Source organism: Colletes gigas, unplaced genomic scaffold (genome assembly GCF_013123115.1).
Source record: "Colletes gigas isolate AHSC1104 unplaced genomic scaffold, ASM1312311v1 Colletes_gigas_Sc00008, whole genome shotgun sequence".
In the NCBI taxonomy this organism is placed as follows: Eukaryota; Metazoa; Arthropoda; class Insecta; order Hymenoptera; family Colletidae; genus Colletes; species Colletes gigas.
Genome location: NW_025106637.1, coordinates 9,633,946 through 9,661,701, shown reverse-complemented (window position 1 = coordinate 9,661,701; position 27,756 = coordinate 9,633,946). Strand labels below are relative to the sequence as shown.

The window sequence follows — 27,756 nt, the reverse complement described above, 5'->3', positions numbered from 1 at the left end:
TCTGCGCCGTGTCGTTACCTTGACACCGAGGACCGCAAAACCAAGTCGGGAAGAAAAGAACGAAGAAGAAAATGAGGGGGAAGGGGGGCGAGAACGAAAGTCTTGGGATGTGTTACCGGGACTCGAACATCGCTGACAAACGGACGGTCTCGTATTGGTGCACTTTGTTCGCTCGAGAGGAGGGGGTTGCGGAAGACGAGGCTAAGAGTGTGGGTTATGTATTGGCACATGTACGTAATTGTAGCCATTTGTCGGGGAAAGCAAAAGACTAGCGAACTCAACGGAGGATGTGAGACCCGGTGCAGCCGGGAAAAGTCGATGCACGGGGGTGGACGGGAGAGCGAGAGAAATTCCAAGTATGGATAGGGTGTCTCGTCCCGTAGTCACGGCTGAACACGCAATGCATCACGGAATTGCGTAGACGGTGTATATCTCCAAGTAATATCACTCGAATATGGGATGGGATGCCGGGCATTGTGGCCCTGGTTGTTCCTAGCTACTGAAACGCTCGCTAAAATTCCTCTTTCCCTGCTATTAACCCCTTTGGTCTTTAAATCTCCCCTGTCACAAACCTTTTTGCCACTATTAGGTCCCTTTCGCTTATTGACCTGCCCGACGTTATCTATTCCCTCGTATGAAGTTCGAGACAATTGATCAGATAAACACTAAAACAGCAATTCTTATTCCTATATCAAACGTATACGTAGAGTAGTTAGAAAAGAGCGATCAAATTTCATATACCTCTCTGCCAGGTCGTCAATCACTTAATATGCAAAAATATAAGAAATACTTCAAGTAAGATACGAATTATTATATTTAGAGGTTGAGACAAGCCTCTACAAAGCTCCCCTTTCATTAATTCTACTAATAAAAATATGAATTTTCATAAAGATCCGCATTCTAGCGATAAACTAGCCGAGAGTACTGTACAGCGTCTCACATTTAACGCGATGGTGAATTTGCAGAGTATTCCTAACGCCCCGATCGATGCAAAAAGCGAGGTGTTTGTGTATCGTGTCAGACCTCAACGTTTCTCTCTTGTCTCAGCGACGACAATCGACTGCTATTCCAGAACTACACCGTTCGTTTGGCAAAAAGGTGAAGTTTAATACATGCCAGCGAGCGTCCTGGAAACACTGGCCATTCCGGGTAACGCGCCTCTTAATGTTCGCTTATGAATAACGTGCCGGGATATCTGGTGCATGGTGCTCCGCGAACAATCCAGGGCTGATTAGTTCATTCCGGGGTTTAGAAAAAATTGTCGCAGATAGGAACCTGTTTCGGCCGCGGTACAAAGAGCCCACGCAGGACTCGTGTTTTTACAGGAGGATCGTTAATATCGCCGCTTATCCGGGGATTATTCCCCAATGTCGGGCCACGCTGGCAAAAACGGGCCACGCGGTCTGCGAAAGAGTAATGCAAATTAGTGTTTCTCTTCGTGGATGGCCGCGTGTATGAAGTACTGCCTGTACGTGACGGGAAATACTCGATGTCGGATTGCACGCGTCCAGTTATCGGATTCATAGTAGCGTTTACTTTTATAATGTTTTCTCGTTCGTCCATTATCGTTCACGGCGGTCGCCGGATCAATTTAAGTTTCGTGACTTTGCCTTGTTCGGTTATTTTACAACCGACTCTCCCACGACATCGACAATGTAACCGCGCGCCGCGTGTTTTATCGTCCCCGCAGATTCACGGCAGATTTACTCCGCCGGAGACCCGGATAACTGAACGCTCCGTGATCGATTTCTTGATCGGAGACAATATACTGTTTATTCTTTTATACAGGGTGTTACACTTCAGCAATGTGTTCTATAAGTAAAGCTAAGGCTAAAATGTTATACAGGGTGTTCGGCCGCCCCTGGGAAATATTTTACTCAGAGATTCTAGAGGTCAAAATAAGACGAAAATCAAGAATATCAATTTCTTGACTAAGGCTTTGTTAAAAAGTTATTAAAAAATAAAATTAAAAAATTTCAAATCATTCTGAAAAAATTATTTTTGATTGCGGGAGTGAATTGCAATCATTTTTGGTGAATACACATACTTCCAAAATCCTGCCCAGTTTTGAGAAAAAAATTCGTTACCGAAAATATAATGTCTGATCATGAATGAATGATTCCCCTGAAATTACATGTGTATCAAATCGTACTGAAAAAATTATTTTCTGTTGCGGGAGTCAATTGCAATCATTTTTGGTGAATAGACATTTTTGGTGAATAGATATTTTTGGTTGCAGGGGTCAATTATAATCACTTTTGGTCAATAGACATATTCCCGCAATCCTATCCATTTTCGAGAAAAAAATTCCGGAAATAGAAACTGTGAAACTCGGTTGAGATTCAGGACATTAAAATAAGAAAAAAAATTTATATTAAAATAAAATCAATCTTTTGCAAGCATTCGATATCGTGAGTTTCTTTGCAATTTTCTCAACACAAATATGAGCAATAGTTCAAAATTTTATGACAACAAATAGATAAATGATAGAAACTAAACTCTGATAAAGAAATGTTTAAGTTATCCACATAATTCTATGTTAAAAATATTTCGTTAAGTAAGTTTGTTCAGTAAATTTAGTAAATTTTAAGTAAGTTTGTTTAGTAAATAAAAAAACCATCATATTCCACATTTTTGTCATAACTTCTTAACAAAGCATTTATGAATTTTTTGTTATATAACACTTTAGTCTCATTTCTACTTGTAGAACACACTGCTGAAGCGTGAATGTGAAACACCCTGTATATTGTGTATCTCTATTGCTTCTAAAATTGTTGTGTCAACTGTGTTTTTCATTTAAATGTACACGATTGGAGAGTCAAACAAGGATGCTGAAAGTTCAATTGAAATAGTAGAGTTCAATTTTTCGAAACTTATAAAATTTGTATTTTTAAAGTATTCTACATGTAAATGAAAAACTATTGCTTTATTTCGCGTGCTTTGATCAAATTGTTGCCTGTACCAATAATTTTGCAAATCCACCAAGCCCTCCGTAAACCTTTTTCAGAGTCAAGTACCCCACCTGTAAATCCTCGCGCGGGGAACTGTTCGTTCCACAGTTTCAATCTATTTTCGGGCAAAAGAAATCATTCGTCTTTTATATCACGAAATGCAGTACACCCCGCGTTGCTTTAGCGGGGTTCGTGTAAGGGCGCGTCGGGCGCGGCGCGCTCGCACGAAATTTCTTCGAAAAAATTGTAGCGGCAAAGTGGTTTAAATACCGGCAGAAATTCAATTACGGCTGTAAAGCCGCAAGAACTGTGTTCCTCGTAAATGGTGCTCGTCGCACTCCGGCTGAAATTACGTCGGGAATACCCGCACTAATGCACGAAATCGTAAGAAGAAAAAAAAAAGAGAAGAAAAGAAGAAATAAATAAGAGAAAAAAAATAATGGTGTTTCTGAGAGTCTCGCTAGATCGCATTTATTCATTCGACTTAGTTAGTTTGCTCGGGCCCCCTTTTCGCTCCGTTTCCCTCACGGTCGATGGAAATTTAATGCAAGTTAGATGCACCCCCGAACGCAGCCGATTCCGTCCGTATTGAAACACGGTCGCGACGAATAATATGAGATTCATCGGGATGCAGCGGGCCGAGTCACTTGTAATTCTTTTCCGTCGTTGCCTCCGGCGCCCCATTCCAACCCCGCTGGTTCGTCTTACTCCGCCCCGGCCGCCCTGATCCGCGCCATCCTTTTTCTTTTTTCTTTTTTTTTGTCTCGCCATTTGTTCGAAATAGCGCGGCGTGGAAAGGGCCGGTAAGGAGAATTACGAAGACGAACAAAGACGGCGAGATCGTCTCGACGCGGTGGACGAAGGGAGAAAGGGTTGCAAAGGGGCCCTGGCACGGACAACGTTCCGTCGAAGTTAACTTCGCATTTAACATCTGCCTAGGAGGTTAAAATTTCCCTCGAGGTTTACTCTGAGTGGTGCGCCGGCGGGATATCTTTTGTCCCGATTCGATGAAAGAAAATCACGGGGTACTTTATCCGTGAGTCATGGAGCCCTTCACCGTTCGTTGGCGAGCGCTTCGACGAAAGACAATTTTTCCAAAGTAAATTTTTACTTCGCGCGCGAGCAACGTGGATCGAAATTTCCGTCGCGAGTCCTCACGTAAAAGCGAATCGAAGATGTGCGTTTTCGAGAGAAGCGACTCTGAAAATTGTAGGGGCGCGCGAGAAGCAGAATACAACCCGGCGTGTCTGGCCATTGATCGTTATTTCTACTTATTTTTGTGTTTTTGGCACGAAACATAACGCTTGATATATTTTACTTTAATTTCATTTGTGTAGTTTTACGGGTTATTCGTATATCTTGTCACTCTTCTGAGGTAAAATGCAAGCTTTTTTAAAGGCACACGTCAACGTCAATTTTCGAGAGAAGAGATTTTGTTCGATTCAAAAGTTTCCAACCGGTTGAATGTTCGCAGACAAAAGTAGAATGGATAGACGTATGAATCAGACGAATAAAATCGATTTTCTCTTGAACGAAACGTCGTTCGCAAAAATGTTATTCCCCATTTTCAATTTGTTTTGTCTCCGGTCGTGCTACAAATTTTTGTCCATTCTGTACATACAGAGTCTGTTTGGCAATTGGGACGGATCTCCCCTATGTTGAAGATGGAGAAAAATGGTAGAGAAAAAGTTGAATACGTGACCTCATTTTTGTGGCTAGTTCAATGATACACTTGCCAAGTGGAATTGCACATTTTTCTATCGCTGAATCGTATATTCTTCTTGGCATAAATCAAAGAAGCATTTAGAATACCTATTATTTCGAAAAATTCTTGCACCATGTAAAAAAAGAAAATTAGCGCAAAAAATAAATATACCCAGCCAGAAATTTTCTTCTGTCCACAACGAAACAGGCGGTTCAAAGTATTTCGAGCGCTACGGCCATACTGGAATTCATAGTACAATAAGTTAAATAAGTGGAAACTTTTTTAATCTCGCAAGAGCAACAATCTGTGTAAAGGAAAGTTTCAATAGGAAAATTGATTTAGTCGTAATATCGATGCAAGAGTAATTTGCGCGGGAAATATCGTTTGACGTTTCTATTAAAGATCGATGATGATGGACCGACTCGTAGTCGAGCGTAAATCTTGTGGCGCTGCAATCACGTGCTGGATCAGCAAATCGGATAAAAATAATACGCCATAAAAGCAATTTCTCGAATCATGGATGCGAAATGAATATGCGTGTCGTGGACCAATTACTCCAATCGTGAACAATTCGGTCAAAACCTGTTTACTCGAGCAACGAACAGAGACGACTGGACGTGATAATGAAAAGGTGCAATGAAATTAAAATTAACTTCAAGATCGAGACAAAATTAGTGCAAGTTTTATTCTCGTCGTAATTCTACGACTTCGGTAAAGGCAACCCAAGATATCCAATCTTGAAACGTAAAACAAATTCGAGATTAGGACTGAAATAGCGAAACTTTTATTCTTATTTTAGTCTTCGACTTCGGCGACCATAACCTAAGATAATATTCCACCTTGAAACTACCTAAAAATAAATTTAATTTCAATATTAAGACTAAAATAGAGAAACTCGTATTCTTATCGCAATTCCTCAATGATATTAAACCAAACCAATCTTAAATCGAAAAGTCATATCGTAAGTTGAATTTAATTTCAAGATCGCGATAAAAATAGTGGAACCTGTACTCTTGTCTTAACTCCGTGGCGTTAATAAACCTAACCCACCTTGAAACGTAAAGTCGTACAGTGAGTTGAAATTAATCTCAAGGTCGGCATTGAAACAGCGAAACTTGTATTCTGGCCGTAGTATCTCGATATTGGTAAACCGAGCCCATCTCGAAACGGAAAGTCGTATCGTAAGTTAAAATTAGTTTCAAGATCGGGACTAAAATAGCGAAAATTTCATTCTCGTCGTAACTCCGCGACGTTAGTAATCCGATCCCCGGACCTACCTATCGTAAAACGCAAGACTCCTATCGTAAGATAAAATTAATTACAAGATCGGAACGAAAAAAGCGAGGCATCCTTTCTTGTCGCGCCACCTCGACCTCAGAACCCGTCGAATGGTCGATTTGTATGAAAATCGAGAAAAATACACGCTCGAAATAGACTGTCGAACTCGTTACAGTTCGTTAATGACTCGATACTCGTGTTCCTGGACTTAGAACTCGTGCCATTAAAATAACTCGTACACATGTTGCATCCCGGTGGGAGAAGGGTGGGGGTCGATTGTCCATTAAAATTGTTTGTAGCTGTTAAATTTTATAAAGTAGATAAATGCTGCTATATTTGCTAAATAACCGGCCCTATAAAATTTACGCGCGCTTTAACATGGATTATCAGACTGGAGTCACTCGTTCCGAAACGACGATCACGAATTTAATAGGGAATGTGTCGGTGAAAAATACGATAAAAAAGTGGGCTCGCGATAATCGCGGCAACCGCAGGCGATTCGATTATACGTTCGACTCAATGGGGGCGTTTATCGCGACCGACCGCGTAAGGACGCAATGATTTTTCGATTCCGGGGTTCCGCACGACGGAAATCCCGAGAATATTGAAATCATAACGCGCCTGCCATGAATATTATTCGGGTCTAAGGCGATATAATTTAAAATCGATGGAGCAACGTGGAATAAATTTGGCACCCTGCCGCTCACGGTAAGCCCTAAGCCTCCGTGTCCGAGAGGAAATGGGGGTTGCTACTCTAACGTTAGGGGTGGAACTTCGGTCAGATAATGGTGGCGGTCCAGCACCTGGGACCTCGCGATGGAAGTTTTCACATCTTTCCTTCCATCGACGTAACTTTGCCCCTCCATTACACAGACACTGTTGGAATTAGGGAATCTTAACTGAACAATCAAAAACATAAGTCAATTCTCAAATATAAAAAAGAACACTTGAATGTTTAATCACAGCACCAATTTAAGAATCAACCGATGTAGGCAATTTTATATTTCTAATTTACGTCTATCTTTCGAGACGAATAATAAAATGTTTTCTTCAGCGTAAAATTCTTGAAAAATCATTATAAAAATAATTCGTTTTATATTTGATAATCTACCGATTACTTTGATTCTAATATCTTAAACTCTATTTTGAATTTACGTCTGTCTTTTGAGAAGAATAATATCTCTTTTTCCTAGCATAAAATTCTTGAAAAATCATTACAAAAATAATTCGTTTTATATTTGACAATCTACCGATTACTTTTGATTCTAATATCTTAAACTCTATTTCTAATTTATGTTTGTCTTTTGAGCCGAATAATAAAATCTTTTCTCCAGCGTAAAATTCTTGAAAAATCATTATAAAGTTAATCCGTTTTATATTTGATAATCTACCATTACTCTTGATTCTAATATCCCGTTGCGCCGCTATACCGATCCGGCGCAGTGTGAAACGAAAAACAAAATTACACAACGCCATGTTAGTTTAAGCTTCCAGCAGATGAAACTACGCCGAATATGCGATATAGATGAACCAAAACGCAAACATTTGCCATGCGATATACTCAAGGTGTGTTCACGATAAATATTTACATAAGCACAACAATTCTCTTCCAACGGCGATAGAAACATTTTACCGTAGTTGCTGTTGATTGGTTTGTTTATCTAGATTTACTCGATACGACACATTCCAACGAATTGCTATGCTTTCTGAAATAGAATTCGTGGTAAATTAGATCAATCAAAATTGTCGCGCAAGCTCTCTAAATTAAACTTGTTTCGACCATTCGATGTGATCGGTAATTTTGTTCTAATTGCATTTTTATTTGCAAAATATTTTTGAGTGCTTTATTATTAAATATTTTGATCTAGTAATCATTAAAAACCAGATGACCAGTCTGCAAATTTTAATGTCAGTCAAAGATGCTATCTTGAACGTTCTCTAATTAGGACACGTACTTTTGGTTGGCTCGCTGGAAGCAAGTAACCAGGCCGGAAAAATACGTTTATACAAATTCGAAAGCCGAAGAAACGCGTCACCGTTCTTATGAGAAGGATTATGTCTTGCAGACGGGACAAAAACTATTACTACTCGTTCCCAGCGCGATTCACATTCATGGATTCCACGCAAAATGCCCTATCCATATTCCTATTATCCCGCGAATCTAAGCAAACACGTGGAATATCGCGATGCTTGACGTGTTTGCGCCCGCTGGGGACAAAAAGCATAACGGGAATAAGCAAACAACGACGAAGCGTTCCCATTTCCGGACAAGCTACCTGGTATTACCTTCCCTGCATACAGACGTTAACGAAGGCGAGAAAAAGGGCGATAGAAGTCTGGGAAACGGTTTGGTCGACTTGCTCGTAAACGTCTCTAAATTAGTACTTTCCCGTTTATTGCTTATAAATAGTAATTATTTTAAAGCGCGTCGCTAAACTCCAGAGCAAAAAGCTTTACGATTCTTAAAGGTAACCCTTGTTCCTTTCAGAACACGACTTATATAAAATATCAATGACAATGTATCATAATAAATTCCATTCAGTATGCGACATTACAAGAACGATAAATAAATTCAGTAGATTTATCAAAAATATAGATTTTTTAATAATAAATAAAAATATGAATGATTGCAAGCAGAAATGCAAATATTGTTCGTCGAAATTTTATGGAAATTCTGGTCCAACAAAAATAAAAGTTTATTTTGTTTCTTTTAATGATTACAAATGTATATTGCAGCACCGATATTTGGCAAAGTAAAACGTACAGGCCTCGTGGAAATCCATTAACCAGCTTTCGTTACAAATTCTGGCCCGGATTCGGATACAAGCCCATTTCGTCTTCCTTTATGGAGCACCGGAACTTAATACATTCGCGCATTGTTTCATCGAAACTCCGGGAATTGGCTTTGGTATCGGTCGTAGGAATAGTTTTTGCTGTAATGGCTTAATAATCGTGGGAGGATACCGATCATTTCGTTGGACGCGAGGCAACTGGTCAATTTGTTCGACGGCACAGCGTAACGCACCAATTCGAACGTCAATTTAAAAATAACTCTTTCGCAGCCATTAACTTATTGCGATGTCCAGCCATCAGGCAGGTTTGCACGTAGTATTTTTAAAACGCGATGGAAAAATATTTTCACGTTCGCTCGGGACAAACATCGAGAACGTCCGATTTTTCGGTGTGCCGCAATTTTGATTCGAAACAAATATTAACATACTATGAACGATACACAGCCGCGCATACGAAGCAAAGCAATACTTTTCAGAACTATTTGACAGGCTCAAACAGAGAAAGAAGCTCTTTCGCGCGAGCCTTTGTTTCCGTCGGAATTGCTTTTAAACATTTGTTAGATACATCGTCGACAAAGGCGCCTTTGAGGTCATTTGCGCAGGCCACAGCTATGTTTAGCTGGAATGCTTACACCGTTGCATTTATCAAAGTAATTTAATGCACTTTCATACAGCGATAACGTATTTTGTTAACTGACAAGCTGTGAAAAGTGGTTTCGTTTAAACGCAGGTTTTCAACAGTTTGCCAGTTGGCAAGAGAATTGTCTCTTTTAAGTGCATACAGTTTAATATTATTATTAAGTGTACGACTCTGTTGCTAGACAAATTTGTCAACGAACGTTTCCTTTATGTTTCAGATCTGCCAACTACGCGAACGCGACAAAACAGTGCGAGCTTTCGGACATGGATCGCCTCACTGTCGCCGGATCCAACGCTTTCCAATCGGCTAAAGGTTTCGATTATCTGGAAAATCATTGTGTGGACGAGCCAGTCAAACTCTGCGAATTCAAGAAGCTCGCTGGGCGTATTCTGAAGACCGTGGACTCGGTTTACCAAGACGTTGGAACCGCCGAGGAGTGTCGAGAACTCTGTCTTAATTCTCCGTTCCGTTGCCATTCTTACGATTATGGCGACACTGGTGACATGGTATGCCGTCTCAGTCACCATTCCAGAGCCACCCTTTCCGACATTCAGGTAAGAACGGAATCAATCACTTGATCCAAGTTTCATAATTCCAAGCAACTACTCAGAAACCAATTAGAATTTCGAAATCAAATCCCTGCTAGAACTTGACCGATCCTTATTGGAAAATACCTGCACAATTTCATAACTTCATGGTCGGCAATTTTTAATCGATATCGTTTTGAGCAAACATCACCCACCCAGTTTTATTACGAGCGCAGACACTATAAGGATAAATCGTACAAATGGCGCCATTAAAGAGATATAAATTCTTAGCAATCTGCTGAGGTAATAGAGCAATAAACGTTTTTCGTACGATATTTCCGTATCGATATTTAATATACTCTGTATGAGGTTTTCTCACGTAGAACATAGAACGTCGAGTAAAGTTTTGAGAGCGCAAAGTTGTCAATAAATCATTCCCAAAAACGTAACAATATATTTATATTAAGTTCGAAAGAAAAAAGAACATTTTGCATTTTAAATAATTTACCGTGAAATTCTCGAGGTCGCGATCGTTAAATTACTCGTTGGCCAAGATGAAGAAGAAAATTCTGAAACAAGTTAACTTCACGATATAATGTCGAGTGTTAGACGCACATGAAAATCAGAATTTATCGCGTTGTATCGCATTTGCGCGAAACACATAGCCATTTACTCGATAGGAGAGGTTTAATGAAACGTTTATCGAAATTATTTCTCGGGAACGATGGAAAACGTTCGCGGCGTTGAATTTCAGAGCGCAGGCAAGCTTTAATCCATTCGGCACGCGAAAGTAAAACAATTTAACGTCAATCCTGACCGTAGAATTCGCTTAGAAATCGTAGACCACACATTTCACACGTTCCACTCTGCCACGTACTCTTGAAAGGGTCGATGGGGATTTTCTGTAAACCTGATTACATCGCACACGTGCAAACCAGGTCGAACAATTCGCCGAGAGCGCATTCGTGGAAAATCGAGTTTCCATCGCAGATGCTTACCCTATCGAGCCTGTGGGTGGCTTTTCAGCTCGTGCATACGAGAGGACGGTGCCTCATACCACGAAAAAGTCAAGACAAAGACTTTTCTTCTCGCCAACCTGTTGAGGAATCAGTTCACTCTATTTCTGCTAGCGTTTTACATCGAACCGAATCACTTGTACTTTTAACAGTCTGTGCTCGTCGCGTTTCCGTTCACCAACGTCGCCATCTTTGAAACACCTCCCCCCAAGACGGGAGAATCGCAATACAAATCATAATTTTCTTTCTTGGAAATGGTATCTAATCCAAATTTCTTGCTAAAATACTATTGACGATAGTTTCTCCTTTATATATTTACTTATACGTGTATATTTTCTAAAGTGCTCTATGTTATTATGAAGAGTAATAGCTCCACGGAAAGTAATTCTCCCGGCATGTAGATCTAACCCCGCTGTGCATCAAATTTTTATTAGCGCCTTTTAAAACTGATATTACTTTCAACGAAAACTGACTGGTTTGCATTCTTTATGGATCAAACTTCTACCCTCTTGATCTGCGAGTAAATTTACATAACCTAGTCAGAAATTGCATTAAAAATCTGGGATTGCTTTTAAAATATGAAGGTCAACATTTCCTCTCCTAATGTTTGCACCCTTTTCATTCTAAAATTACGATGCCCATTTCGCCACGACTAATATTATTAGTCGTAGTGAAATTTGAACAAGGCGCGCTGTATTTTTTCGTGATTCCTTTTGCAGACAATAAAAAAGATAATGTTTCACCGATTTCAGGAACCGTATCTCGACGTACCAGAGGGATCAACGTACGAGCTGAGCTCTTGCTACAACGTCACCATCGATTGTCGCGCCGGTGACATGGTGACGAGGATCCAAACCAGCAAGCTGTTTTACGGCAAAGTGTACGTGAAAGGATCGCCGAACTCCTGTGTACAGGACGTGAAAGGTGCGCTGGAATTTGAGCTACGAATGGCCTACGACGATTTGGAGTGCAACATCAGACAACAGGGTCTGGGTCGTTACCTCAACGACGTCGTGATCCAACACCACGACACCATCGTCACCAGTTCCGATCTCGGGCTGGCTGTCGCCTGCCAATACGATCTGACAAACAAAACAGTGTCGAACGAAGTCGATCTCGGCGTACACGGTGACATAACTCCGGCCTTGTCGGAGGAAGTGATCGTCGACTCGCCCAACGTAGCCATGAAGATCACCGACCGCAGTGGAAACGATGCTATCCCCTCGGCCGAGGTCGGGGATCCTCTGGCGCTCAAGTTCGAGATTCTCGACCCGAACAGTCCCTACGAGATCTTCGTGCGGGAGTTGGTAGCTATGGATGGCGTAGACTCCAGCGAGATAGTCTTAATTGACTCGGACGGTTGCCCCACCGATCACGTCATCATGGGACCGCTCTACAAGTCGGCTACCACTGGCAAGGTGAGTTAAACGGTTATCACTCATCGATTCCTTATGTTTCACGGTACACGCTAATGATTCCTAAAATGACTCTCGGACCGTCATTCGTTAATTGAACGGTTCTAGCCCCCCAACTTAGGGGATTTCGACAAATCAAAGACTCATTTACCGCTTCCGTACTTTAACGAGTCTGACTCGTGATGAAAGTCGGCCCAAACGTAAACATCACTAGTCAGTGAGTTTTAGTTCCTATCAGTACGCCACAAGAGTTGGTCACGATTCTTATAATCTCTGTTATAAAGCAGATTAGCATCAGTCTGGTCTGTTTAGCGCGCGTTGACGCCTACATGGCACGGGAAGAGGTTGGCTGTAGAAAGATATTCTCAAAAGTCTGCTATCTATCTAACAAGATTGTGAACTATGACGATTCATAGACGATCCGTGGAAGTTAAATTCGAATAGAGAAGGAATATCGTTGCACGAGTCGCGTGTGATTCCTCCTACGCCCATCTCGCGAGGTAAATGATAGATGGAAGGGTAAAGACCGATTCTAATTTGGCAGACATAATGCAGCCATAGGCGACACGGCTAATACAGATGATTGGCACCGATAATGTCGATATGCGGTTGGCGACCGTTATGGGAAAGCGCGCGTTGCTGTTTTACGCGCGTACATATAGAGTAGTGGAGAGAGGGAGAGGAGAGGGGGGTAGGAGCTGGATGGAAGGAGCCGCGAGTCAACCAGTTAGACTAACTTCATGCTAATCAATCACTCGGACGGATTTTACGACGGGAAGCAATTTGCTCGCGCCGTAATAGGTCGCATCGCTGATGCGCCGCCGTCTTGGTGATGACGCGCCATGATGTGCAGACGGAGGTCGCGTTTCCTCCGTGAGTTGGTCATTACTTTCTACGCGCGGCGTAATGTTCGCTGTCAGTTGGAAATTCGGGAAGTAAACGATTCCTTGTTACGGTTGACGCGGGAAGGATCTGTTTACACAATTAAATGAAGTGCCAGGTGGTGATGGGACCGAGACGCGTTTTAATACTACCGAGACATTTATGTTTGAAATTGATACTCCTGTATGATAGCGAGGTGTCTTTATGGGCGAATTTGAGGCTTATTGGAACGCGAGACTGTTGTTCCGATGCATATCGATTACATCAGGTTTGGTACCTGTTTTGTCAGTGTTCGCGACCCGACGCATATCAAACAACCGACGCTAATAGTTGACCGATCAACCTGAATTGGACGCGTAATTATTAACCGCGTACATCGTGTTAGCAATTTATTGGTAGAAGACGCTTTTAGTGTTTCTTTTTGTCGCATAAATAGTTCAGTGTATTCGAGAAGACCTCTCAACATTGATATGTAAGTCAAAATTTAAGAAACTATATTCAAAGTCAATTTTCTATGTGGTATTTGCTTCGCGTAATTATTAACCGCGTACATCGTGCTAGCAATTTACTGGCAGAAGACGCTTTTAGTGTTTATTTTTGCTGCATAAATAGCTCAGTGTATTCGAGGAGAGCTGTCAACATTGATATGTAAGTTAAATTGTATTCAAAGTCAATTTTCTATTTCGTTTTGATGTTTTCTTTTGCTTGGGTCCTCTTCAGAAATGTCAATCCGAAATGCTCCTGTTAATTTTTACTTCGTAGAGCGGTGACACCGGAAATTAAGAGTCGATTTAAAATAGAATTTTATTACGTGGGACAAGAAGGTGCGAAACCAACTTGAAAGTAGTGCCAGCGTAAATAAAATTCCCTCGGGTTACCTCGACCCATGTGTTTTAGTTACGGGCTGATGCAATATCACTTACGAGGTACCGCAGAGACGCTTCCATTTTGATCTCTGCTTCTAAAGAACAGGGAGACAAGAGACGATGAGTATAGAAATCAGAGTACCACAGAGTGTCTTAAATAGATCACATGCTTTTTCTCAGACGCTGCTATATTAGCACCTTGCATCTCGATTTTTCTTACTCAAATTTAGTCTCGAGAGGTTTATATTTAATACAGACTTAGTACAGATACGAAGTAGAATTAGATTACCCTAAAGAAGATAACTCGTTAATTATTCCTGCATCGAAACATCGCTCCGAGCGAACAAAGAAGTATAATTAAAATTGTAAAGAATAAATTATATTCCAGTCGAATCAAAATATTCCTATGAAAGCATCGTGAATTGATTAGCAATTAATCGGAAGCATTTTTTAAGTAGAAGCTGGGTTTATTTCAATCGCCAAGACGTATCGACGTACAATGATAGACGACCGTATCACGGACATGAATGATCACTGGTCCAATAACGAACATTTCTCCCATGAGTACCGCATAAGGAAGCAAACAATTAACTTCGATATCATGTCAGTGCTCGAAGATACAATTTCCTTGTCAGAATAGTCGAAGCGAATTAGACAGGGATCATTAATTCTTGCACATTTAATGGACATCCAATGTGATAGCGAAAGTCACGCATCGCGTGATACAAGGGTCAGCTATCACGGATACAAATGATTTCGTATGTTCTGATCGCGATTTAATTACGTTCTTGAACATGAATATTGTTGGTCGTCATTTACTTGGGTGGTTCGGAATTCCTTGCCGTCCGATCCTCGTAGCAGAAATTGTTCCAAATCGACGAAGCTCTCGCTATGATTAATTTTACATAACCCAGACCGTCCTTCGAGTATCTTCGATCAATTATGCAAAGTGTTCCAGAAATAGGTGACAAAATTAGAAACGTATTCCACTCTTTCATTCTTATTGCGAGTAGAGCTGTCGATTTACTATAAAAAGCTGTAAAAAATTTTATTTGCCACAATTAGGGGATATAGATAAATTTGAGTACATTTCTCTAGATTTAAATTTAGACGAAAGAATGCTGCTACGCGTAGCTCAAGAATATAAATAAGATCCTTGGACACGGCTGGACGTTAATCCTTGTCATCCCCCTATAGTCTTATTTCTTTTAAACAGTATCGGATGACACTCGCCAGCCAGGTTATAGGCCTAGCCGACAGTTTAATCGCCTGGCCTCATCCCCGTCGTTCCCTTCCTCACGTTCAACCTACTATCTCAGACATCCTATTAAACCTATTAAGCTATACAAGAAAAAGACAAAAATCGTGTGACGGAGGAAATGATAATGGGTAGGGATAAAACAACGAGCCGCATATTTTAAGTCAAAATAGGGGGGGCAGCTTGAAATTAAAACACTAAGATCAGAAATTACACCAAGATCCTCGAGGAAAGTGCATTGTAAGAATATAGTAAGAATGATAAATTATATCGAAGAGTGTCATCAGCCTGTACATACGCTCGACAGTTTCTCTAAAAATAAAAATGAACCTGGTAAATGGTTCGCACAAACGATGAACGAAAGATCAAGAATGAACACACTCCTCGAGGTGCACCACGCGAAGAGGAAAAGTAATTCCTCTCATCCATAAAATGACTAAGCACGATACTAACGCTGGTAATTTATGTAGTATAAAATCCTAATCGATAACCGCTAAATCAGGATTCCATGCAAATTCTATCCAGATCAGCTGGCGTTTATTACAAACACGCGATAATAAATGTAACATAAATGCTCTCGTCCTCAATTGATTCGTACGTAATAGTAACGCTGTTAGTCGTCGACTCGTGCAACGCGAAAACGATAACATTCTCATCGGGTAATCCCCTTCGTTGGGAGTCTGCAGGAACGCGTTCACCATTTTCGTAGTTCAACGCTCGCAGATGCCGCATCCGTCGACGAGCAAAGGAAACGGATCGTTACGATAGTGGCAGGCAGAAAAGCGAATTCCCCAGTGGGACGAGAGGGGGATAGACAACAAGAGGCATACCGCCTCGTTAACTCGTCGTTCCAGATCATTTGCTCGTGCGAGCGCGGGGCAATATCGCTTTATTAGAAAGTAATAACAGTCCCAGGGCTGGAATAAGGAACAAATTTATACCCGTTAATCTAGAAAAGACGCGGCGCATCGAGATATATCACCGAGTCGTGTGCATCCCGACACCCCCTCGCGTCGCGGGGGGGAACCAACGATCCCCCATTCGTACCACGATCTTGTACCACCGATTCTGCAGATCACGCGAGCCAGCCTCATTTCCTCTCCAGACTTGTCCAAGTAACGAGGCCTGGATCTACGAATAGCTGGCTCTACGTGCTCCTTCGAGCACAGGAAATTACAATTCGCGGAACAAGAGTCCAACTAGAAGAACCGTCGCGACGAGACAACAGTCCACGGGTTCGCTGTATTCACGAGTAGCGATAAAAACGCATCGATGAACGTTTATCCGCGATAGTAACGCGTCGCTGACGATACGGTAATAAGCATTAACGACATTGCTTCCATTCTCACGCGGTAACGTGCGTTGTCGCGCAACCCTGATTCATCCGGACAATCGTTGCAAGAACATGGCAGGTGTAAATTTTTTCCTGGAAACCGTTCGTCGCGGTTGCGTTAAATGCCTGTTATTATTGTAGCGTGCGTACTTAACGTGTTAGGCATTAATGAGATTCTCCCGGGTCACGAACGCCTTTGCTCCTTTTCCTTTTGCGCTACTATGATACGTTACTCGTTAACAATTTCCGTTTCTTTTTCGTAATGGCAAATGGGGAAATTGTGGTAATTAATGGACGGTGTAGACGGTTATAGAAGGATGGAATTAGCGCTCGAGGAATAGTCAGAAAGTTGAGTACACGTTGAAATATGAGGTTGAGCGAAACGGGGGTGCAAATAGAGGAAATGTTAATAAATCTTCGCGGAGGTCGCTGCTGAATTTGTCAGAACATTGTCTGAGATATTTAATAGATATCCACAACGCCGAGGATGGTTATCGCGTATCGAATATATGCCAAGTCTCATAAAAATCGGAGACAATCTCTAATGAGAACCCTCGTGCCTTGCTCGACTTCCCTGGCGAGGAGCAGTAAAAGTCACGGCAATCTGGCCAATTACGTTTGGTCATTATTTCATTACGAACACGCCAGGAAGAACATAGAAGGGGTGTATCTTTTCCCTATGGAACTTTTAATTTCCAGACGTTTGAAACGAAACGGACGAGCACAGCTTAGCACGAATAAGCCAACAACGATCATTTGTCCCAACAACCGTTCGCCTCGTTTGTCATTGACAGAAATTTTATTAGTCTCCGGCTAGCGAATGGCAAGAAAAACGACCAGCGGCGAAACATTCGGTCGGGCCTGAAAGGGCTGGCAAAGGATCCGTCTCGCCTAACCAAGAATTTGCCAAAAGTCAGGTCTTCCGGTATGTCTGTCACGTAGCCAAGCCGCGGTACGGGGCTCCTCCATTTCACAATCGGTTTGAATGAAATTGGAAACATTTCTCAGCTACCATACTCGCGTTTGTGTATACATGGCGTCAGTGTACACACAGGGGACGTTTTATAACGTGGCTCGGAGGAAAGATTCGAGAAGCATAACTATTGGATACTTCGATCCCGTGATCCAGAAATTATTCCGGTGACCTCATAAGAAACTCGCGAGAAAAACCTCGAGGGTTCCCACGGTTATAATATTCACACGTTTTGCGTTCAATTATCAGGTTTAGAAAAATAGTCGAGATCCTGTATGCATATTTCTCGTTTTAACCCATTGGCCCCCTTTTTTCTTCTCGTATAACTGTTTCAAACTTGTGCTACAATGAAAATCATACGATTCGTAAAAAAGGACTGTATATTGAACTTTGAATTCTGTATGGTTTTAGAACCGATAGTACGGAAGACATAGGTTGGACATTTTTCTCATCTCGAGTAGTACACTTTCCTCGATAAGTAGATAAGTAGATCCTCAATAATTAGAGAGGGATTACTGTATATGCACACTTGAGTGAGATAAAAAATAAATCAGCAAGAATTCGAGTAATAAAATAGCTTTCTCAGGTAATAGAGTGTTCTATAAAGAATACTAGGAATACCTAATAAAAATTATTTTTATGCTCGAAAGAAGGAAGTGATCGTCTGATTCGAATGTCCATAACGCCCTGCGCCAATGATCCTCCTCTTTGGTTCTAGCATGGTCTTTGCGTTCCTCGTCGTCGTCTATGTCACGTTCGTCGATGTTCCAGCGCGGTCGTCGAAAGGGAACGCAGAAAGAGCCGGTACCAGATGCCGCAGATACGCGGTGCGTTTCTTTTCCCGCGTTTTGCCGATCCCGCCTCTCTATGCCTTTCCGCCGGCGTCTCAGGCTGACGTGGAGTTAATAAAGTTCCGCTCGTTCTACGAGACGCGTCCGCTAAAGAAACAGCTAAATGAAGCTGTACGTGGAATGAAGCATATTTTAATGTCTTACTCCCCACCCGCCCCCTCTCTACACCCCACTCCACGCCCCGATAATGTACGTGCCCGGTGTGTAAATATGATGAACTTGGTAATGCGCCGTGGAAACCAGTTTCGAGGATGAACGCGCGCGCTCAGCGGTCAGCAGCTGATTGTGAATCAAGACGCGTTTCCCCGGTTCGACCAAGAAGTGGCGAAAGAACCATCGGTACAGGAACGATCCCAGATGATTTTTTCCCGTCATCGAAACCCGGAGACGGAGTAATGGCGGACAAAATGCAGTTACGTGGACAAGAACTGTGTCCGAGTATGTCAGGCTTCTTTGATTAAAAGACCTGGCAGAAGAGGACGTAAACAGTTGATACTCGCCGTTGACAAGCGATCGTTCTCGTGCAGCGCGCGTCGGTTACCCCCTGAAACGCCACACGACGTGGCAAAAAAGAAGGGGAATTAATTTGTGAGCGGATACGCGAGTCTGTACCGCTCCGAAGGACGAGCGCGGTTTAATGGTATCGGTAGAGGAGCAGGTTAGGGCTGTTGCTAATCCTATAATTCCGTGTAATTGCTGTTATACGGCTTTGCCTAATGAAGGGCAAAAAATTGGGACGCTGTCGCTGCGAGGAGCGGAGAACCAGTTTCGCCGGCGATCCTCTTTTACGCGTATTGCGTGCGATAACCAACGCCCGGCGTGTTATGCGAATCTGCATTCTACGACGCTCCCTGGTTCGTGGTTTTCTTACCCGAATGCTGGCAAAAGCGAACACAATTTCAGAACGTGCACCGGACAATTTATGCGCGAGCAACGACTGGCAGGGATTACTCGCCAGGCGATCTAAGGCGTAGGAATTCAACAAGATGAATTTCAAGTACCGCGGCCGGCAAAAATGTTGAGCCCAACGTGTCCCAGCCTCGCGTGGACGTAGATACATGCGAGTGGTTTTACGCTTGACTACGTTTCGTTTGAGACTGCCAACCGTGAAAAGGACGAGCGCGACTGCAACGGTTTCCCGATTAAGGATATTCGGTCGGACGACGAAAAAGAATTCGCTGTTCGTCGGAGTGATTTCGCAAGATAACGACTCCACGGGTTCGGAATTATTAATTAACCGACGGACGGTACACGAGAAACAATTTCTTTCTATAATCCATTTAAGATAAAACGAAACTCGCCGAGTATCGAAGTAAAAAGCGATTTCCGTCTTTGTCGAGGTTGAATATTAACGCGAAGCAACGACTCGCGTAGCTTCCGTCGTAAAGTAGGATCAGAAGGGGATAAAAAGTCTTCAGTCTCCGGTCTTCTACGTCAGATAATCGCACGGAGTTGCTGATTATATTTCTTGTTATTTTCCAAGCGCCTAACTCGATGAAAAGGTTCGGGGGGGGAAAAATGCGATATCTCAGAGCCCCGTGAGATGCAAATTTCACCCTCTTAACATCGGCGGCTTGATGGTACTTTAATTTGCCTCCTGCGCTAGATGAAAACCATGGAAATTGTGTGACGTTGCGTTGTATTCAGTGGCGGCATCATTCATGTACACGCTAATGAAAAAGAAAAAAAAAGGGAAACAAGTCGGACATAGACGACGGCTTATGGCGGCGAAGCACGGGAGTCAACTCCGGCAACGGTGAATTCATCACCAGAAATACGCAAAAAACTATAAGCTGCTATATTCCATGGATGGTATTCGGCAGAGCTGTTGACGTCGAAGTATTATCTTAATGATGAATAATGGCGCAAAATGATTCCTCGCGTGACTCGAAGATTGGACGGAAGAATAGAATCGTTGCTTACATTGAATATTCTCACGGCTCGTGAAATTTTTAATAATTATTCATATTTTACCCAGCGCCTCGACGAACGCGAGATACATCAGAAAAAGCATTGTATTACCTTCCAATTTAAACAGATTACGTTTTTCAGTTACCCGGCTACATAGTGTTCGATTTGTTGCTTCGAGGACGAACGTACCCTGTGCCTCGGAAGTTTCGATGTTCGAGATTCTTTTTTAATTGAAATTACAAAGGCATTTTTCTGTCCTTTAATAATCATCGACGCGTAATAGAGTTCAGACGCGTGCATTTAGAAAGTACGACTTTGTGGCCTAGTTTCTCCAAAATTAGGAACACATGCGAAACTTGTCGAACCGTTATGAATATCTAGTGTACTCCTTCATGCTTCATTGCATTTGCAATTTATTTCACAACTAAGAACTCGATAAGGAGGAGACACGACTAGGTAAATGAACTTACTAGGAAAATTCTAAAATAATTCTGGGTCACGTTTCTTTGTTTCACATTCCTTCTTTGAATAATTACTAAAAAATTAAAGATGAAATATAATAGAAACTATTTTGCAATACAAAAGATTTTGCGGTCTTAGGCGCGAAGCAATCGTATCTGTATACAGGGTGTTCGGCCACCTCTAGGAAAAATTTTAATGAGCGATAGTAGAGGCCAAAATAAGACAAAAATCAAGAATACCAATTTGTTGGTGGAAGCTTCGTTAAAAAGTTATTAACGTTTAAAGTGCCGCTCTTACTGAATTTTTTTCTCGAAAATGCGCAAGATTTCGGAGGTATGTCTATTCACCAAAAATGACTGTAATTGAACCCTACAACCGAAAATAATTTTTCCACAACGATTTGCAATTTTTTAATTTTCTCGAATAATTTCACACCTTCTCTATTTTTTTCTCGAAAGTGGGCAGGATTTCGTGGGTATGTCTAATGACAAAAACTGATTGTAATTGACCCCCGCAACCGAAAATAATTTTTCCACAACGATTTGCAATTTTTTTTCTCCGTTGAAAAATTTAGGCACCTAATTGGATTTTCAGTAAGGAATCTTTTTCTCGAAAGTGCGTACGATTTCGGAGGTATGTGTAATGATAAAAAATGATTGTAATTGATCCCCGCAACCGAAAATAATTTTTTTAAAACGATTTGAAAAATTTTTTTTCGCCGAAAAATTTCAGCACTTACTCGATTTTTTTTCTCGAAAGTAGATAGGATTTCGGAGGTATGTGTACTCACCAAAAATGATTGTAGTTGGCCCCCGCAACCGAAAATAATTTTTCCAGAACGATTTGAAATTTTTGAATTTAATTGTTAATAACTTTTTAACGAAGCTTCCATCAACAAATTAGTATTCTTGATTTTCGTCTTATTTTGGCCTCTACTATCGCTCATTAAAATTTTTGCTAGAGGTGGCCGAACACCCTGTATAGGAATAGTACGATTTACGTTTCGACTGTGGTAGTGGCATTCTCCAAAATTTATCGAACATACTACAAGAAGGAATTGTACATTAAAAAGATATATATGCTTAATATATGGCTTATGTCTGCAGGTATAAATTACTTCTACCCAGGCGAATTTGTAGCAGTTGCTTTCGAGTGTATGTTCCTTTCTCCACTTTATCAGTGAAATATAGCACTTCCAACTTCAGGGTATAATTAACAACTATATAGATAATATCAATGTTCAAAATCCTGAACTTTAAATTTAAAAAATTCTAGACAGGTAGCTTCTCCTTTTTCACTGATCTGGTGAATGTAATTAAACAGGTATACAATTTTATATAGAGTGTAAAGTACAGCCCAAATGAAAAATGAACATGAAGGAAGCACACAAAGCAGGGTGAAAAGGTGCGGTTCTGTTTTGCAATCTAACCCAGAGTTGGCATCCTCTGGATCTGAGGAATGTTCCCCCAAAGTTTAGCCTTGCCTTCCAGTTACACTCTGTGTGACTGATAGGTATGCCACAAATCTCAACATGTCTGAAATCGTTTGAGGACGTTTCGTCGAACGATTTGATGCAGGGGTATCAATTTCAAACGTGAATGGTACCAAAGCTTGTCACAGTTCCATCACTGGAATGATTCAGATACTGGAGTTCCCAATAATTCCAGAAGAACTAAATCCCTCAAACTTATTTTTACTAATAGGCGTTAGTTATCAATATATTCCTGCAATAGGATGACTAATATTTTAAAAAAAATCGATAGGAGTGAGATGCCTAAATTTTTTGGAAAAAAAAATTTCATATCGTTTTGAAAAAATTATTTTTAGCTACGGGGGCCAATTATAATCATTTTTGGTCAACAAACATACCCCCGAAATCCTACACAGTTTCGAGAAAAAAATTCGAGTATGTGTCCAAATTTTTCGGCAAAAATGAAGAGATTCAAATCATTCTAGAAAAATTATTTTTGGCTGCGGGGGTCAATGACAATTATTTTTGGTCATTACACATACCCCCGAAATCCTACGCACTTTTGAGAAAAAAATTGTTTACCGCGAATATAATGTGTGGTCAGAGATTTGTGATTATATTTCTTGTTTTTATCACGACATATGTAGATATAGTCCAGTTATCTGGCACATGAACTACACTCTTCTGTCAAATTTTATTCGAATTAAACAAAGATGGGGTTCGTAATGAAATCTCAAACCCACATATTTCGAACGTTACACTAATAATTGACAAGCATCGTTTCTTGGTGTTTCAGATTCTGCTTTCTCACTTCGACGCCTTCAAATTCCCAAGCTCTGAGGTAGTACAGTTCCGCGCGCTGGTGACGCCTTGCATGCCGACTTGCGAGCCGGTGCAGTGCGACGAGGAGGAGGCCACCGGCGAGCTGCGATCCGTGATTTCCTTTGGTAAACGTCGTCGTCGTCGTTCGTCCGGACCCTCATCCCAGACTCGCGAGGACCTGCTTCTGGTACAGTCGATCCAGATCACGGACAAGTTCGGATTCGAGCACGACAGCAAGGCGTCGAACGCTAGCTCGGCTACCAGGGACACCGTTTTCGTTGAGAGCGAAGACATATCGTCCACGATGGGCGTTTGCATCAACCTGGGCGAGGCGATCGTCGCTGGTACCATCTTCCTCGTCGCTCAGATCGCCATCATCGCGGCGTGGACCATCACCTGGCAGAGACGCCGACAGATGCTCAAGCATCAAGAAGCTCTATCGGTTTCGGTTTCCGTTCCTGGAATGCATTCCGTTCCGGGTCGCACCGACAGCCTCTGTAAGTTGTACGACGCCGGATATTCAGCGCGCCGTTTTTGAATAGCCTTCGTTTCCTGTCCCCGTCCCTCAATCACGTCTTCCTACGCTGCCAACGTTACGAACCTCCGGCTAACTTCGTAGAGATCTCCGCGAGCGACTATGGCGTCGATAATCTTTGCTTCATTGGAACTTTCTCGGCCGAGTCGCTCGCGATCCCATTCTCGTCAAACGATCTGGAGGATCACGGAATCAAAAATCTCAAGAACATCGATGAGGGACAAAAAAATACGTTGGAGGGGATCACTCGATAACCTTGGCTTTCAGGTGCAGCCATCGTTGCCTTTCGATCGGGAATCGTGCAAATCGGTTCGATACATAGGACAGATAGAGTAATTTTAAAGATATCGAACTGAGAAAGTATTTCTGGATGGAAATTGTCTCTCTCGTCCGTGACACTTCGCGCTTTCTTTACCTTATAGGAATTATTCCGCGCGCGATCCCCTTTCTATGATCAACAGGCCTTCGTTGCTTCGATTAAATAGTCTTAAAAGTCATGCACTGCATCATCCAAGAGTAAAAGAAGCAACAGTAACTTCAAACGTCGAGCGACCGGGCTCCCGCGATCGCCGATTCCTTCTAAACGATCTCCGTTCAGAGCTGGCGGCCATAAAAACGTTCGTTTTGGATTTCGTTGGATTTCGCTGTAGACTTCGGGGGCCGAGCGTACTTTAAAATCGAACTTTCAAAGAGCCGAACGAACAACCGGAGGAGAAGCTAACGACGCCGTAGCAGCTAGAAGCAATTAGGCGATCAAAGAGCAGGTCCGATCGATTATCCTCCAGCTCCGTCATCTTTCATTCATAATAGCGCATAATCTTCCGCGTTTCTTGCGACGTTTTCTTCCTCTTCTTGCTCTCTTCCCCCCGTCCATCTCATTCCCGTTTTTCCTGTCCGTTCATACGCGAAACGAGACAGGACAAAGCGAAACAAGCCGAAGCGGGACGAGGCGTGGCGTGGCTCCAAAGGCGATAGAGGTCGACGTGTACTTGCTACGTAGGATAGGGCACTGGTACGGACTCTAATTAGCATTGGGAATCGAGCATGATTATGCAGATGCTCCAAGTAGGATATCAACAGGAGGAATGGCGGACTGGGCGGGCAGGAAGGGTCAAGGGAGACGGAACGGTCGGGAACGGAACGACTGGAAACAGTAGGAGAGAGCAGTAGAATCCGGAGGGCGAGGGGGTAAGGGCAATGCGCGTAAAGGGGTTGGCGGAAGGTTAATTGCCTCTTGTGGCGTCTCGGGGTTAAGCTAAGCTTCGTGGGGTTGGACGAGAATTCGGGAGCGAGAAGGATCCGGAAACGAGACAGCGAGATGGCGTCGGATCGCATCAAGGATAGCTATCTAGAGCGTACTGGGACCACGTAACCTCGATCCCCCTTCCGACTTAACCTTAGCCACGTCCCGACCATCCGTGTTGGTACGGTTAATTTACATCGCGATACGTGAGCTTATCAATCTGCTCCGACGTGCTCTGACCCCCGGCTGGAGAACAGGAATGACACTTACGCTTCGTCGCGGCAAACCTTGAAACTCAACAACTATTCCTCTATCGGTGCACAGGTTCCTAAAATTAACAGCCCCGGGGTACCAATTGCCTCCTCAGCCAACCACTTTTTAAATATCAGGATGCTCCGTTTGGATCTTGTCAAAGTCACGTGGCTTTGTTTACAGTCCTTCCAGTTAAATGGCTGACCTAGTTGATATTTCACATTTTAAATGTAGTCTCGTCAGAACGATCGTACGGAACAATGTACTTGGATAAACTTCGGGAGTATTTGCACGGAGGCAGGAATGTATAGGCATTATCTGTGCAACGTTCCGGGACTAGGAAAATTCAAAAGTTGCGGAAGTTGCCATTACGGCTAGAAACGAAGGTTTACGTTTGGAGGAAGTTATTTCGAGGTTTTCGGGAGCCACGGTGCCGCGCGAATCCGAGTTCAAATATACCCGTTGCCCAGGGAAGTTATAACGGAGAGTCGATCTTAACTTCGGAACATAGATCCAACGTGCAAACGTCGCCGCACAATGCACGGAGCGCAGAGACAGTACGTTCGAACGGATTACATTCCGCGGAGGATTGCTATTTAACATAACAAGCCTTACGGTCGAACTTGCCAGGAACTGGGTGCTTGGGAACTTTCGTGGGGGCTGAAATTTTACGCGCTGGGAAGAGGGTTCCCGTGGATGAAACTGCGAACGAGCAGTTGGGAGACAGGATCTATGACGGTGTAGAATCTATAGGGATGACTGGGTACGCGATACGTTGGATAAATTTAAATCGGTTAGCCGGGTTGCCTTGGGACTTTATCGATCACTCCGATACAATGACTCCGGAAGGGATCGGGTTAATTGAGAAACTTGAAGATCTGAATATGCCCCGCCAAGACAAACAGACAGAATCGGTGGGGGAAGGACAAGCGAAAGAGAAAGACGAAGACGAGCAAAGTGCGAGTCTCCGATTATCGTGAAACGTTTGCATTTCAGTTAACCGAAGTTCGGATCGTTCCTCCGTTCGACATTTGTCTACCATTGGCAAACACGCCGCGAACCGCCCAGGGTTCCCTCCCTCGATTCGAATGATCGATTTCTTGCTTTATCGTACACACTCTGGCCGGTAAATAACCGAACTGACGCTGGAAAGAATGAAATAATGGTCGGTGCGAGCACGGTATCTTTCTTTTTGCACTAAACCTAATAAATTTTTTGGAAAATCTTTGATAAATCTGTACAGAAGCTACTGCTCCAACTAAAGGAAATAGGAAACTGTCGAGCAAACGCTCGATTGTTTTTGGTAACAGATTTTTATATAAGGTACAATTCATTCAGTAAAAGAAAGAAACTATACTAGAAGATGGCTATTCAATTAATGTTACAATTTTACTTTTTCTTTAAGTATTCTGTAAGTGAACGTGGACTCCAATTTTTATGAATGAAAAAATCCAGAGAATCGCAAAATAGCCCGTCAGTTGCAAGAATCATGTACTTCTTTGATAAATTTGTCCCAAAGTATTTGCCCAAATCCAGGGTATCTCTCTCGATTCGAATGATCGACTTCTCGCCTTATCGAACATGGTAGATAATCTGACAAATGACCCGACTGCCGCTTTTAAAAATAAAACAATGGCCGCGTTGGTATAAATCTATTTTTCACTCGAAATATGTTACTTCTGCGTCGATACAACGTTGGAAGCGAACGAGTAACGAACACAACGATTATTAAACCAGTTGCTATCGAATCGAAGAAGTATTTTTGGTAGGAAATTTGTACGTAATTTAATTCTTTGTTTACCAAGCTTAAATTACAAAGTAACATGATCCTTTTTAAATACAATATATCGACGAAGTAAAGCGATCGAATGATTTAAGAGAGTATAAAGTATATATAAAGTAATGCATAAATGTGTCATATAATGAAATAGGAATAGCCAAAAGTAAAATAGTGTACAGTAACCATACTCTTTAAAATTATAGGGAAAACTTATACGAACAATTTCCTACCAAATGCAAAGGGCTACTAAAGTATTGCTACTAAAATGCCAATAACTTTGAAACGCGTAGTCCATTTTAGTTGAAATTTACTCAATGGATAGCTCGAACGTAACATCGCCGAAGAAAAATATTGATCAATAGCTGGCGCTTATGTAGTATGGGTTAAAGAAATTCAATTCGGTTATTTATCAGGCAACCTACGGTGTAGTCGTTCATAAATTCATCATCGCGCGCGTTGCATCCCGGCGAGCGCGCTTACCCGCTGGAACACAGACGCCAGATGGAATGACGGGGTAAAAACAGAGAGGTTGTTTCCGCAACAAACTTCTCCGGGGCGCGACAGTACTCTCGACGAGCACGATCGAAAAGTCGAGCGCGGAAAAATGTCACCGCACGCACTCGTTTATTGTGATCGAGCTGAAACGTCGACGCGCGCTTTCATTATCGGTTCTAATTGTCGTAGAAATTGCGGGGCTTTTCGCCAGTCTGCCCGACTAAACCGAATTTTGTTTTCGATTCGAACGGCACTGATTGGAAACATAGGCGCGAAAACTTCCGTGAGACCTGGAAAA

The 27,756-nt window shown here is 42.3% G+C and overlaps 2 protein-coding genes across 2 annotated transcripts in view; one reads left to right on the top strand and one right to left on the bottom strand.

The window, feature by feature from the left end:
• LOC122396913 overlaps positions 1 to 24,586 on the top strand; it is a 110,907-nt gene extending 86,321 nt beyond the window's left edge. Inside the window, exons 4-6 of the mRNA XM_043395678.1 lie at positions 9,584 to 9,920; positions 11,662 to 12,327; positions 23,128 to 24,586. Coding sequence (XP_043251613.1) covers positions 9,584 to 9,920; positions 11,662 to 12,327; positions 23,128 to 23,691 — 1,567 coding nt within the window. The 3' untranslated portion in view covers positions 23,692 to 24,586. The remainder of the gene's footprint in view (positions 1 to 9,583; positions 9,921 to 11,661; positions 12,328 to 23,127) is intronic.
• LOC122396914 (autophagy-related protein 16-1) overlaps positions 1 to 27,756 on the bottom strand; it is a 688,248-nt gene that overhangs the window by 378,350 nt on the left and 282,142 nt on the right. The gene's annotated exons all lie outside the window — the stretch shown is intronic.